General features: G+C 36.7%; 1 protein-coding gene across 10 annotated transcripts in view; it reads left to right on the top strand.

Annotated features, from left to right (window-relative positions):
- DYM (dymeclin) overlaps positions 1 to 14,730 on the top strand; it is a 481,767-nt gene that overhangs the window by 53,055 nt on the left and 413,982 nt on the right. For all 10 annotated transcript variants that reach the window (XM_035271024.3, XM_035271019.3, XM_035271021.3 and 7 more), the window contains exons 3-5: positions 4,421 to 4,473; positions 13,219 to 13,312; positions 14,516 to 14,649. In XM_035271024.3, the coding sequence (XP_035126915.1) occupies positions 4,421 to 4,473; positions 13,219 to 13,312; positions 14,516 to 14,649 (281 nt within the window). The remainder of the gene's footprint in view (positions 1 to 4,420; positions 4,474 to 13,218; positions 13,313 to 14,515; positions 14,650 to 14,730) is intronic.

The following is a 14,730-nucleotide window of genomic DNA, read 5'->3' as shown; positions in this document are numbered from 1 at the left end:
AGATCAGTGAGATCATGTGGTTTTTGCCTTTTGTGCTTGACTTACTTCACTTAATGTCTTGTGGGTTTATCCAGGTGCTGCAAATGACAGGATTTCATTCATTTTTATGGCTGAATAGTATTCCATTGTGTTTATGTACCTCATTAAAAACAATCTATCCATCTGTTGATAGATACTTAGGTTGATTCCATATTTTGGCAATTGTGAATAGTGCTGCAGTAAACATGGGAGTGCAGATATTCTTTGTCATACCAATTTCATTTCCTTAGGATATAGAGGTTGAGTATCCCTAATCCAAAAATCTGAAATTCAGAATGCTCCAAAATCCAAAACTTTTTGAGCACTGACCTGATACTTAAAGGATAATGCTCATTGTACTATTTTGGATTTTGGATTTTTGGATTAGGGATGCTCAACTATATGCAAATATTCCAAAATCAGGAAAAAAAAGTCTGAAATCAGAAATATTCCTGATCTCAAGCATTTTGGGTGAGGGATACTCAATGTTTATATCCGGTAGTGGGATTCTTGGAGTTTATGGTAGTTCTATTTTTAGTTTGTTGGAAAACTTCCCTACTGTTGTCCTTAGTGGCTGTAGTAATTTACTTTTCTACTGTCTTGGTCTGTTTTGTGTTGCTATAAAGGAATACCAGAGACTGGGTAATTTATAAAGAAAAGAGATTTATTTGGCTCACATTTCTGCTGGCTAGTACCAGCATCTGCATCTGATGAGGGCCTCAGGCTGCTTCCACTCATGGCAGAGGTGAAAGGGAGCTGGTGTGTACAGACAAGATACGATGAGAAAATAAGCAATGGGGCAGGGAGGTGCCAGGGCCTTTTTTACAACCAGTACTAATGGGAATAGAGTGAGAAGTTACCCACTCCTGAGGGAGGGCATCAGTCTGTTCGTAAGGGGTCTGCCCCGCTGACCCAAACACCTCCCATTAGGCCCCACCTCTGACATTGGGGATCAGATTTCAATATGAGGTTTGCGGGGATCAAACATCCAAATTATAGCACCTATCAACATTGTATAAGAGTTTCCCTTTCTCTGCATCCTTGCCAATGTTTGTAATTTTTTGTCTTTTTAATAATAGCCATTCTGATGGGTGATGTGATATCTCATTGTGGTTTTGATTTGCTTTTTTCTGGTATTAGTGGTGATGAGCATATTTTATATGTTGTCTTTTGAGAAGTGTCTATTTAGGTCTTCTGTTCATTTTTAAATGGTATTTTTTTTTTTTTTCTGTTGAGTTGTTTGAGTGTATCCTGGATGAGTCCCTTGTCAGATGCATAGTTTGTAAATATTTTTTACTATTCTGTGGATTGTCTCTTCACTTTGTTGTTTCCTTTGTTGTACAGAAGCTTTTTAGTTTGATATAATCCTATTTGTCTATGTTTGCTTTTGTTCTCTGTGCTTTTGACCTCTTACCCAACAAGTTCTTGCCACACCAATGTCTTCAAGCATTTCACCTAATCAAGTAGTTTCATAGTTTCAGGTCTTACATTTAAGTCTGTATTTTGAGTTCATTTTTCTAAGTGGATAGAGATAAGGGTCTAGTTTCATTTTGCTCCCTGTGAATATTCAGTTTTCCAAGTACCATTTATTGAAGGTACTGTTCTTTCCCCACAGTGTATCTTGATGCCTTTGTCAAAAATCATGTGTGGATTTATTTCTGGGCTCTTGATTCTGTTGAACTATCTGAAAAAGAAATAAAGAAGGTAATACATTTACAGTAGCTGTTAAAAAAACAACTAGCAGTACATTTAACTGAGGAGGTAAAGATCTCTACAATGAAAACTATAAGATCTTGATGAAAAAAATGGAAGGAGACATAAATAAATGCAAAGAATATTCCTTGCTATGTACCTGGAGAATAAATATTGTTAAAATGTTTATGCTATCTAAAGCGATCTACAGATTCAATGCAATTCCTATTAAAATACCAGTGACATTTTTCACAGAAATAGAAAAAAAAAATTCTAAAATTTCTGTGGAAACACAGAAGACCCAGAGTAGCCAAAGCATACTTGAGCAAAAAAAGCAAATCTGGAGGCATTACATTACCTGATTTCAAAATATACTACAAAGCATTAGTAACCAAAACAGCATGGTACTGGCATAAAAACAAACACAGACAAATGGGACAGAATCTATCATTTATTGAGGATTTACTTTATCTCAGGCACTGTTCTAAGTGCTTTATCAATATTATATAATTTAATCATAATAGTCTTATGAAGGGTAGTGTTACTATCACTGTTTTGTATATGAGGAAATTAAGAAATAAAGAATTAACGAACCAGCCCAAGGTCAGCTATCTAGTAAGTAGTTGAACTGGAGTTGGAATGCACTTAAAAAAATTGTGGTGAAATATACACAACATAAAATAGTCATTGTAACCATTTTTAACTGTATAGCTCTGTGACATTAAGTATATTCACATTGTTGTGCAGCCATTGACATCATCTCTAAAACCTTTACATCTTGGCAAACTGAAACTCTGTACTGACTAAACACCAATTCCCTTTTCTCCCATCCCCAGCTCCTGGCAACCACCTTTCTACTTTTTCTCTATGGGTTTAACTCCTCTAGGAGCCTCATATAAGAGGAATCACAATATTTATCTTTTTGTGGCTGGCTTATTTCACATAGCATAATGTCTTCAAGGTTCATTCATGTTGTAGCATATATTGAAATTCCTTATTTCTTAAGGCTGAATAATACTTCATTGTGTATATGTACATTTCATTTATCCATCTATCTGTTGGTAGACATGAGACACGTGGGTTACTTCTACCTCTTGGCTATTGTTAATGGCGTTGCTGTGAACATGAGTGTACAACTATCTCTTAAAGACTGTGCTTTCACTTCTTTTTGGTGTCTACCCAGGAGTAGAACTGCCGGGTCACACGGTAATTTTAAGTTTAATTTTTAAAGGAACTACCATATGTTTGCCATAGTGGCTGCATCATTTTACATATCTTCAGTGCACAAGAGGCCTAATTTCTCTACATCCTTGCTAACACTTGTTACTTTGTTTTTTTTTTTTTCTCTTTTTTCTTCTTCTTCTTCTTCTTCTTTTTTTTTTTTTGAGACAGAGTCTGGCTCTGTCACCCAGATTGAAGTGCAGTGGCATGATCTTGGCTCACTGCAACCTCCATCTTCCAGGTTCAAGTGATTCTCTTGCCGCAGCTTCCTGAGTAGCTGGGATTATAGGTGTGTACCACCATGCCTGGCTAATTTTTGTATTTTTAGTAGAGATGGGGTTTCACCATGTTGGCCAGGATGGCCTTGAATTCCTGACCTCAAATGATCTCTCAGCCTCCCAAAGTGCTGGGATTACAGGTATGAGCCCACCGTGCCTAGCCTCTTCTTTTTTTTCTTTTTTTCTTTACTTAATAAAAGCCATCCCAGTGGGTGTGAAGTAGTATTCACTCTGGTTTTGTGTTTCCCTAATGTCTAGTGATGTTGAGTATGTTTTCATGTACTTATTGGTCATTTCTATATCCTCTTTGGAAAATGGCTCTTTAAGTCATTCGTCCATTTTAAAATTGGGTTGTTTGGTTTTTGTTGTTGTTGAGTCGTAGGAGATTTAAAAGTATGTTCTGGATGTTGGTCTCTTATCAGATTTAAAAATACTGTTTTCCATTCTGTGAGTTGACTTTTCACTCTGTAGATAGTGTCCTTTGATGCACAGGAGTTTTTAATTTTGATAAAGTCTAGCATGTCTGTTTTTTTCTTTTGATACCTGTGTTTTTTGGTGTCATATCCAAGAAATTGTTGTCAAATCCAATCTCAAGAAACATATTTTCTTCTAAGCTTTATTTCTGTCTGTTTGTGCCTCTTTTCTCAGTGTTAGTTTGAGTCTGTGTTTGTATCTGTTTCTGTATGTCTGTATCTGTTTTTATGGCTTTTTCTATGTATTTATAAACCATCAAAACGTACATGTATTATCTCTCTTTTCTTGCCTATTTCTTCATTTTCCTTTTTTGTTTTTGAACTCTTCGAAAGTGTTGCAGAAATCATGACACTGCATGTATTTCCTAAAGATACTTGCATCTTTCTAAACTATAATTAGTACTGCTTTTAGAATCAGGCACACAGGGCCCCTGCCTTGTGCTCTCTACTTTGGAGTGCCTTTATTGAATTTTTCTAAGTCTCCCTCCTGCCTCAATGCCTGAAAGGCAGGGTGCCTCAAACTCTTCTCTTTAGGAATCTCATATTTAGAATTATAGTAAATCTCCTAATTAAACTGACAATTGAAGCCTAACTTTTTTTGTTGATCTTATTCATTACTGTGTACCATATTTTTCTTCTATATTATTTTTTATTATCTTTATGTATTTCTTCAACTGATTAGTGTGTACATATTTAGTATTGTAGTCATTAATTACCTTTATTCTTCTGTCTCTCCAGTACTGAATTGAAACTCTTGGAGGAAGCAACCATTTCAGTCTGCAGATCACTAGGTAAGTGGGAAAAACGTGTTTGTGTAAGTGAGTGGGGGCATTGTTTTCAAATTTTGATTTAGATTTTGACAGTATAATGTGAATTGAATTAATGAAGTAATTCTTCTTCTTTGATAGCAATAGTAATATTTTTTTCTATTTGTGGCATTCACAGATGCTGCTAGAAGGTACCCTTCAGTCAATAGCAATATGACACTTGCTTGGCTATATCTGCAGTAGTGGTAATGGACTCTGCTAAGCCATAGACACTCTTTCAGCTTGTTCTTTTTGTGAATTTTGAAATACTGAAAAAATAATATTAAGTTAGTTTTGTAGTTGCCTGGACAATTCATGTAGCTAATACAGGACCATTCGTGTTGTGATTTACCAGTTGCTATTATTGTTATTACTATGCTCACCAGAATAATTATTACTTCTTAAAATAATATATATTAGGAAGCTTGTATAAAAACTTAGTATTATGGTAAAGAGCATGGAATCCAGAATCATTTTATGATTTTAATTTTGGTTGCGCTACTTCTTAGCTGAACCTTAATTTCCTCATGTAAATTGATGATAAGAACAACTATTTACAGGGTTCTTATGAGGAAAAACTAGGTAATATGAAATATTTAGTACAATGTGTGGCATGTAGTCATATCAAATCATTTGTATTGTAGTCATTAACAACTATTACCTTTTTCAGGCCTTGTTTCTCAAATGCTTAACTTTCATTTTTGTAGCAAATGGAAGGAAATTGTATATATTTTTAAAATGAAGGCAGTTATACTTAGATTGTGCTGGTGCTTTGAAAATGAAAGATAATGTGTCTGTAAAATACCTAGTGTACGGGAGTGTAAAGTGAGAACAATATTCTGTTTTAAAATTGAGCTATATAGGCTGGACGTGGTGGCTCACGCCTGTAATCCCAGCACTTTGGGAGGCTGAGGTGGGTGGATCACAAGGTCAGGAGTTCAAGACCAGCCTGGCCAAGATGGCGAAACCCCATCTCTACTAAAAATAGAAAAATTAGCCGGGCATGGTGGTAGGTGCCTGTAATCCCAGCTACTCTTGAGTCTGAGGCAGAGAAATTGCTTGAACCTGGGAGGCAGAGGTTGTAGTGAGCCAAGATTGCACCACTGCACTTCAGCCTGGGCGACAGAGTGAGACTTGGTCTCAAAAAAATAAATAAATAAGTAAAATCGAGCTATATGGATAATTATAAGCTATTTTGCTAAAAACAGTTTTTGATTTTTTTTTTTTGAAGAGATAGAGTCTTGCTTTGTTGCCCAGGCTGGAGTGCACTGGTGCCATCATGGCTCACTGCAGCCTTGATCTCCTGGGCTTTAGTGATCCTCCCATCTCAGCCTCCTGAGAAGCCGGGGCTACAGGTGTATGGCACCACACCTGCCTGCTGATTTTATTTTATTTTTTTGTAGAGATGGGGGTCTCCTATGTTGTGGAGGCTAGTCTCAGGCTACTGGCCTCATGCCATCCTCCTCCTGCCTTGGACTCCCAAAATGTTGGGATATTACAGGCATGAGCCACTGTGCCTGGGCCCAAATATTTTTGTTTTAAAAACAAACTATGTTGATAATGATAAAAGTGTTATTGTAGTAGTTGCCTTGCCTTGCAGCCATAGCTTAGGAAGTTTTTTGCTAAGTAGAGCTGGCTTTCAAAAGCCATGTGGCCGTTCAGTGCTGAAAACTAAGGAGTTTTATGTAACAACGATATTAGTGTAGTTACTATGATAATGGCTTTTAAGGCGACTTTGGGTTTTTATAAAAATCAAAAAATTAAAAGATAAAAATAGAAAAATATAACAAAATAAAACAATGAAAACACAAAGAAAATTACATTAAGAAAACTGAAATTAGCTGGGAGTGGTGGCTCATGCCTATAATCCTGGTAACTTAGGAGGCTGAAACAGGAGGGTTGGTTGAGGTCAGAGTTCAAGACCAGCGTGGGCAACATTATAAGACCCCGTCTCTACACACAAAAAATGAAAAACTTAGCCAGGCATGATGGCACCTTCTATAGTCTCAACTGCTAGGGATACTGAGGTAGGAGGATTGATTGAGCCCAGGAATTTGAGGCTGCAGGGATCCATGATGGCGCCACTACTCTCCAATCTGAACAATAGAGCAAGACTCTAAATCTAGGGGTGAAAAAAGGCAAGTAATATTTACCCATTATGTATAATGTGAAAACCATACTAAAATGTAAAAAAGGTAGTAATTGCTCATAATTTGAAAACCCTACGTAGCCATTGTTAATATTTTTGTATTTTTTTCTTCCACTACTTATTCAATGGATATAAATTTATATATATCATCCAACACACACACACACACACATTTTAATCTGTGTTTTTCACTTGACATTGTATCAGGAATGTGTTATGTGTTTAAAAATACTTTCAGGAACAGCAAAAAGAGATATACAGTTATTGTCCAAAATTCCAGTAATATGATGGTATGGCTAAATAAAAATCAGCTCATATTAAACAGTACATATGTAATCACTGCTAATCTTTTGTGAGAATTTTATGTAAATGGTATTATTTATATGTTGTTTGAACTCAGCTGCATGTCACAAGCCTCTTTTCACATCAGTAGGTATAAGTGCTTGTCAACTTTAAGGGCTATGTGAGTATGCTTAGTTTCCTCTTCGAAAAAATGAAACTTTTTTTTTTTTGAAATGGAGTTTTGCTCCTGTTACCCAGGCTGGAGTGCAATGGTGCAATCTTGGCTTACCGCAACATCCACCTCCTGGGTTCAGGCAATTCTCCTGCCTCAGCCTCCTGAGTAGCTGGGATTACAGGCACGCACCACCATGCCCAGCTAATTTTTTGTATTTTTAGTAGAGACGGGTTTCACCATGTTGACCAGGATGGTCTCGATCTCTTGACCTTGTGATCCACCCGCTTTGTTCTCCCAAAGTGCTGGGATTATAGGCGTGAAAAAATAAAACTTTTTTAAAAGTGCTAGTTTGCTGGCAACCATTTTCTCTCTCTTTCCTTCTTTTTTTGTCTGAAAATGTTCTATTTTTTTCTTTACTTTTGAAGTATATGCTTGCTGGATATAGAATTTTAAGTAGACATTAATTTCTTTTCCATACTTTAAAGGTATCCTTTTGTTATTTTCTAGCTTTTCTTATTTTTGTTGTGAAGAAAGCTGTCAACCTTAGTGTTGCTTCTGTGAAAATAATGGAATTTTAAACTTCTGGCTACTTTTAAGTTTTCCTTTTTATCTTTTGATTTTCAGTAGCCTTAGAGTGATGTGCTGAGGAGAGGTTTTCTTTGTTTCTTTGTTTCCTGAGGTTTGTAGATTCTTTTTTTTTTGGAGATGAAATCTTGCTGTATCGCCAGGCTGGAGTGCAGTGGTACAATCTCAGCTCACTGCAGCCTCCGTCTCTTGGGTTCAAGCGATTCCCCCTGCCTCAGCTTCCTGAGTAGCTGGGACTACAGGTGCATGCTACCATGCCTGGCTAATTTTTTGTAGTTTAGTAGTTTCACCATCTTGTCCAGGATGGTCTTAATCTCGTGACTTCATGATCTGCCTGCCTCAGCCTCCCAAAGTGCTGGGATTACAGGCATGAACCACCGCGCCTACCCTGTAGAGATCCTTAAATTTGTGGGTTGGTGTCTTTTATAAGTATTGGAAAATTCTTAGCCATTATCTGTTTATATATAAAATTTTTGTTCTATATCTCCTCTCCTTCTAGGATACTTGTTTGTTATACTTCTGTTTAATGTTTTTGTTTCCATTGAGTCCCATATACTTGTTAGGCTTTTTTTTTTCTTTTGTAGTTTTCATTCTTTTTCTCTCTTACCTTCAATGAGATATTTTCTGTTAATTCATCTTTAGTTTCTAATCTTTCCTCTTTTTTTTTTTTTTGAGACAGGGTCTCTCTCTGTTTCCCAGGATAGCGTGCAGGGGCACTATCATTGCTCACTGCAACCTCAACTTCCTGGGCTCAAGAGATTCTACCACTTGAGCATCCTGAGTAGCTGGGACTCCGGACATATTTTACATGCCTGGATAATTTTTAAGGTTTTTGTAGAGGTGGGGATTTCCCGTGTTGTCTATGCTGGTCTTGAACTTCTGGGCTCAAGTGATCCTCCCACCTTGGCTCCCACAAAGTGCTGAGGTTACAAGTGTGAGCTACTTTGCTAATCTTATCTTCTGGTATGTCCTATTTCCTATTAAACCTATCTACTGAGATTTTTAAAACAAGCTCTTAATTTTAAAATAGCTCTAGATTTGTGGAAATGTTTCAAAGCTAGTTTAGAGCATTCCTGTATACTCTTTACCATTTCCCCTATTTTAACATTTTTCTTCAGTATGGTACATTTGTTTCAACAAAGGAGTCAACATTGGTACAGGTATACCACAGAGATACTGTGGGTCAGTTCTAGACGACTGAGATAAAGCAAGTATATAGAGTGAGTTGCATAAATTTTTTGGTTTCCCCATGCTTATGAATGTTATGTTTACATTATACCATGGTCTATCAAATGTGCAATAATATGTGTTAAATGTACTTATCTTAATTTTATAACTGTATAGCAAAAAAAAAATGCTAACACATCATCTGAGCCTTTATGAGTCATAATCTTCTTGCTGGTGACAATATGACATCAAAGATCACTGATTTGGCCAGCCATGGTGGCTCATGCCTGTAATCCCAGCACTTTGGAAGGCTGAGGTGGGTGTATCACCTGAGGTCAGGACTTCAAGATCAGCCTGGCCAACATGGTGAAACCACATCTTTACAAAAATACAAAAATTAGCCGGGCATGGTAGCAGGTGACTGTAAGCTCAGTTACTTGGGAGGCTGAGGTGGGAGAATTGCTTGAACCTGGAAGGCGGAGGTTACAGTGAGCCGAGATCATGCCATTGCACTCCATCCTGGGTGACAGAGTGAGACTCTGTCTCAAAAAACCCAAAAGATCACTGATTAGAGATCACTATAACAGATATAACAATGAAATGTTTGAAAAATTGCAAGAATTGGCTTGGCATGGTGGCCTGTAATCACAACACTTTGGGAGGCCAAGTCAGGAGGATTGCTTGAGTCCAGGAGTTTGAGACCAGTCTTGGCAACATAGCAAGACCCTGTCTCTACAAAAAAATTAAAAGAAAGGAGGCTGAGGTGGGCAGATCTCTTGAGCCTGGGAGGTTGAGGCTGCAGTAAGCTGTGATGCTCTCAGCCTAGGTGACAGAATGAGACCCTGTCTCAAAAAAATAAAAGTAAATAAAGATGAAGAAAATTTGCAAGAATTACCAAAATGTGATGCAGAGACATGAAGTAAGCACGTGTTGTTGGAAAAATGGCGCTGATAGACTTGCTAACTGCAAGGTTGCCACAAACCTTCAATTTGTATAAAATGCAGTATCTTTGAAGCACAATAAAGCGAAGCACAATAAAATGAGGTTATGTTAATGCTTTTAACTAAACTACACACTTCCTCTGTCCTGTGATTTTCTCTACATTGGTTGTTGGATTTTAGGGCTCATGAGTCTTTTAGTGAGATCTTAGGAAAGTTTGTTTCAGGGGCTAGAAGCAAATTTAATCTCTTGTCTCAAACAGAAATCCTGTTTACAATAACCTTATCTGAATATTACCCAAACTTTGCTTGAATTCTTGTAGAGATGGGGGCATTCCCTTCTTTACACAAACATCACTAGTTAACAGACTACCACAAGTTCAAGCTCTAGAATCAGGTAAGTTAGCTTTTTATTACTTAAGCAATATTGTTATCTTAATTTTACAGATGAGAAAACTGAGGCAGGGGGCAGTTAGGTAAGTTGCCAAGTGTTCTGCAGTCGGTCAGTGGTGGAACTGAGATTTGAACCTTGTTAAATTCTATATTCTAGTCCCATTACACTTTTCTGCTTTCCCTCCTGTGTTGTTACTCTGGCTTCCAAAGCTTCTTCAGCTCAACATGGCATTTTATTTGTACCAATTAACTGTGATCATGTGAAATATCTTTTCTTCTACCATTGAGATATTTTGGAATCCTGACTTTACTGTGGAGTATTGTTTAAAATCATTGAGTGTATTTAATTTTGTTAACTTATTTCCCTAGTCTTCATCTTATCCAAAAGAATATCATGGAAACTTTTTAACTGTCTTGATAGGTAAGGTCCATGAAGACAGGGAGTTCTCTTTACAGATATCTCCTTAGTATCTGAGACAGTGTGAGCACCTCTGAGTAGCTCAGTAAGTACATGCTGATTGAATGAATGCATGAGAAAGGTACACAGCACTTTAATTACATCAATCAAGTCGTCTGGTTACTCATTCCAAAAACACAAGATGTTTTGTTTTGTTTTTTAAATAGCTAATACATTCAAACAATTAAAAGGCTGTTCAGTAATAAAGGGGGCTATTGAGTGAACAAAGATTTCAAAGTTGGGATTCTGAGTGATGATTGTAGTCATGTCGCCCTCAGCTTAGTTTGTTTCAGCATTTTGTTCTGATTTATAATAACTAGATAGTATTAAGTCCCACAGAGATGCACTTGCAAACATTAACTGTTTTTTTTTTTTCCTTAAACAGTTTATTCTGAGGTCTTTGGGTATTCTTTCATTAAACTAACCCTAAAGCTTGAAAGAGGAATAGGACATTTTTGTTTCAAAGGGAAACTTAACATTATCTACTATCTGATCACATATCTATTGTTGATTATGAAGGTCGGACGAAACTCTTCTGATTGACAACAAATGCACTTTGCTACTCACAGTGGGGTTCTCCAGCAGCAGCAGCAGCAGTGGACATCACCTGGGAGCAGTAGAGATGCTGAATCTTGGTGCACATCTCACACATGTAGAATCAATTTGCATTTTAATAAGAATGCTTTGTGACGTAAATGTACATTAAACTTTGGGAAGTACTGTCAACTTTGGTTTGGAGTATGGTGGACCTGGGATTCTGAACTTCCACCAGGCTCCCAGATAATGCCGTTGTGGCTAGTCCGTGAGCCACACTTGGAATAGCACAGTGCTTGACATTTTATCACAGTTAGAAAGTTAGGCAGTTACTTGGATTGACTCTCAAGTCGTGACAAGAATATATATCCAGAAGGTAGTGAGCTCGGCAGTTATTAAACACAATGCAGGTATGCTGTAATGCTGTACTTATTCCCATGTATAATACTTTAGAATATATATGTATGGGCCTGAATTTAAAAAAAAATATTCTGGAAAACGACATTTTTTCAAATCTTGACTCATTTCAAGTAGTTCAAATATACAAGTCTGGGCAACATAGGGCAATCCCGTCTCTACAAAAAATAAAATTAACTGGGCCTGTTGGTACATGCCTGTAGCACTAACTACTTGGAAGGCTGAGGCAGAAGGATCACTTGAACCCAGGAGTTCAAGACTGCAGAAGCGATGATTGTACCACTGCTGTCCAGCCTGGGTGGCAGCGCAAGACCCTGTTTCTACATTAAAAAAATAAAAGAAGTTCAAATATATGCAAAAATTCCCAGATCTGCAAAATTGAACTGCAAAAATTATCTGCAAAAATGAACTCTCCTGGCAGCACTAGCCAGTGTGTTTGAATGTTTGCATTTTCAGTTTTCAAACTAGTTAAAAATATACTTCAGAAGAGAAACAATAATCCAGGACTTGAGAATCTGACATTTTGAAAACCACTGGTCAAGGAAAAAGACTGCATTTGCTACTAACATATTGTTGCCGTTAAGCCCAGGGCTTAGCCTTTCTGAGCCTGTTTTTTCTTCATCAGTCAAATGAGTTTCTACAAAATAGTCTCTCCCTTCTGATGAATTCTTAACTTCTGTGCTTCCGTGACTTGCTGTGCAGCCCAGCAAAACTTTATAGTTTGATTAAGTCCAATTTCTTGATTATAGAGGTTGCTTCAACTTAGCAGTTTAGAGTCAAAGATTTGAGCCAGTTGATAAGGATGTTTCCTTGCGCAAGTAACAACCTACAGGTGAGGATCTGTGAAATGGAAGTGCTGCTAGCTCTTTTCTTGGAGGGTTGGTATGAGGATTAAATGAGTTAATGCATGTAAAGTACCTACTCTTTATTGTTCGGTATATGTTAGCTGTTGTTTCTTTTACAGATGAGAAAACTGAGGTTGGAGAAGTAAAGTGATTTGTCTGAGGTTCAATATTTAGTTAATTATAGACCTGGATCTAGAAACGACATCTTCTGATTTCTGATACAGTATTTCCTCTATTTAGGCTGCCTTGCTGAAATGCTCATCGTTTAAACTTAAAAATAAATTATTTAAAGTTTTTTCTGGTTAGATAGCTCCCCCTCTAGCCACACTGCTTTGTTGATAAGTTTTCTTAATTTTTCATTCAAATGATTTGTGATCTGAACACTTTTAGATTTAATAAACTTTTATAGTTTATTATATTCTACATACTGGGGACATAGATCCATTTTTGAGTTTTTAAAAATCTTTTTTAGAGAAAGATTTATGTGTGTAAGTTGATTATGTCTATTAACTATTATTTTTTCCTTTATGATTTTGGATTCTAAGATAAGATGGCTACTTGTCCTGTTTCTATCATTTTCATTTTGCAGATCAGTTTTGATGTTCAGAATTAAGATTAAAAGGAGCAGTTTCTCTCATTGGTTATTTCTCTAATTAGATGTAAAATTAGCAGTAAGGTTGGTCACTGAGTAATATCAATATGACATTTGGATTTATAAATGTTATGATAAGCCCACTTTGATTTTAGTTCTTAAATATAACTTTATAAAATCTTTTCTTCTCTTGCAGTTGAAAACAATCCTCGAACAGGAAATCTTGGTGCACTAATTAAGGTCTTCCTTTCTAGAACCAAAGAACTAAAACTTTCAGCAGAATGTCAGAAGTAAGCTGGCTGATTAAACCATGTTTGCTTTGTATTTAACAATGTGAATTTTAGTTTTCATTTATTGGTGGAAATGGAGGTTTTAGTTTAGTGCCTAAGTCATATGGGTGAGATTATAGATTTTGGAATCTGATTTCAGCTTTTCAGACAATCTTTAGAAATACATTCTTTAAGAAGATGAATAATTATGTAATTATAATTAAGAAGGTAATTTCCAGGCGGGGTGCGGAGGCTAATGCTTATAATCCCAGCACTTTGGGAGGCTGAGGCCGGTGGATCACCTGAGGTCGGGAGTTCAAGACCAGCCTGACAAACATGGAGAAACCCCATTTCTACTAAAAATACAGAATTAGCTGAGCCTGGTGGCACATCCCTGTAATCCCAGCTACTTGGGAGGCTGAGGCAGGAGAATCGCTTGAACCCGGGAGACGGAGGTTGCAGTGAGCCGAGATGGCGCCATTGCACTCCAGCCTGGGCAACAAGAGTGAAACTCCCCCTCAAAAAAAAAAAAGTAATTTCCTCCCCATTATCACTGGTGCTGCTATCCAGTTTAAATGCTATCTAGTTTGAATGATGACTTTAGTGAGTTTTATTTCTTTCTACATCTGTCAGTGGAAGGTTAACTTTTTATACGCTCAAGCATTTTTCAAAACCATGTTTGGATGTGTCTCTGAAAAGATGAAAAGATTTTGTGTTGTCTTGCTTCTAAACAAATTACATTGAATCCAATAAAGTTTTTCTTAGGAGCTCATGGCCACAGATACATACACAAAAAAGTGTTTTTCTGTGCTACTGGCAATGCCCCATTGAACATTTCGGTTACATGTTTGCATATATTCTTTTTATGTTACCACAATTAAAAAACTTTTTTTTGTGTGTGGCTTTCTTCTCTTTGAATTGCCTGTATGTGGTATACCTACTAAGAACAAAGAATGTCATTCCCATGGTCATCAGTAAAGATTTTTATTAAGTAGATTCATTATGTAAAATACACGGAATGAACTTTGAAGTAAAACATAATAGATATCACTGGTATAATGTAATAAATCATGAGCCGTTAAAAGATGTGGACACTGTCCTAATATTACCAATAGGTTGGACAAAATGGTTGACAAATCAGGAAGAAATCATGAACTAGAAATAAACCAGTGATGCTTATGGTTAAATATTGATTCTTGTGTGATTTTGGTCTTTCCTTTCTAGCCATATCTTCATTTGGCAGACACACAATGCTTTGTTTATTATTTGCTGTTTGCTGAAGGTGTTCATCTGTGAGATGTCAGAGGAGGAATTACAGCTTCATTTTACTTATGAAGAAAAATCTCCTGGAAATTACAGTAAGTATTGTGTTTGACGATGTTCTGGATATAGCATGTATAACATTGTAAGGATAAAATTTCAGGAATAAAAGCATAATT

This window comes from Callithrix jacchus, chromosome 13 (assembly GCF_049354715.1).
Source record: "Callithrix jacchus isolate 240 chromosome 13, calJac240_pri, whole genome shotgun sequence".
Lineage (NCBI taxonomy): Eukaryota > Metazoa > Chordata > Mammalia > Primates > Cebidae > Callithrix > Callithrix jacchus.
This window is presented reverse-complemented; position numbering and strand designations above follow the sequence as displayed.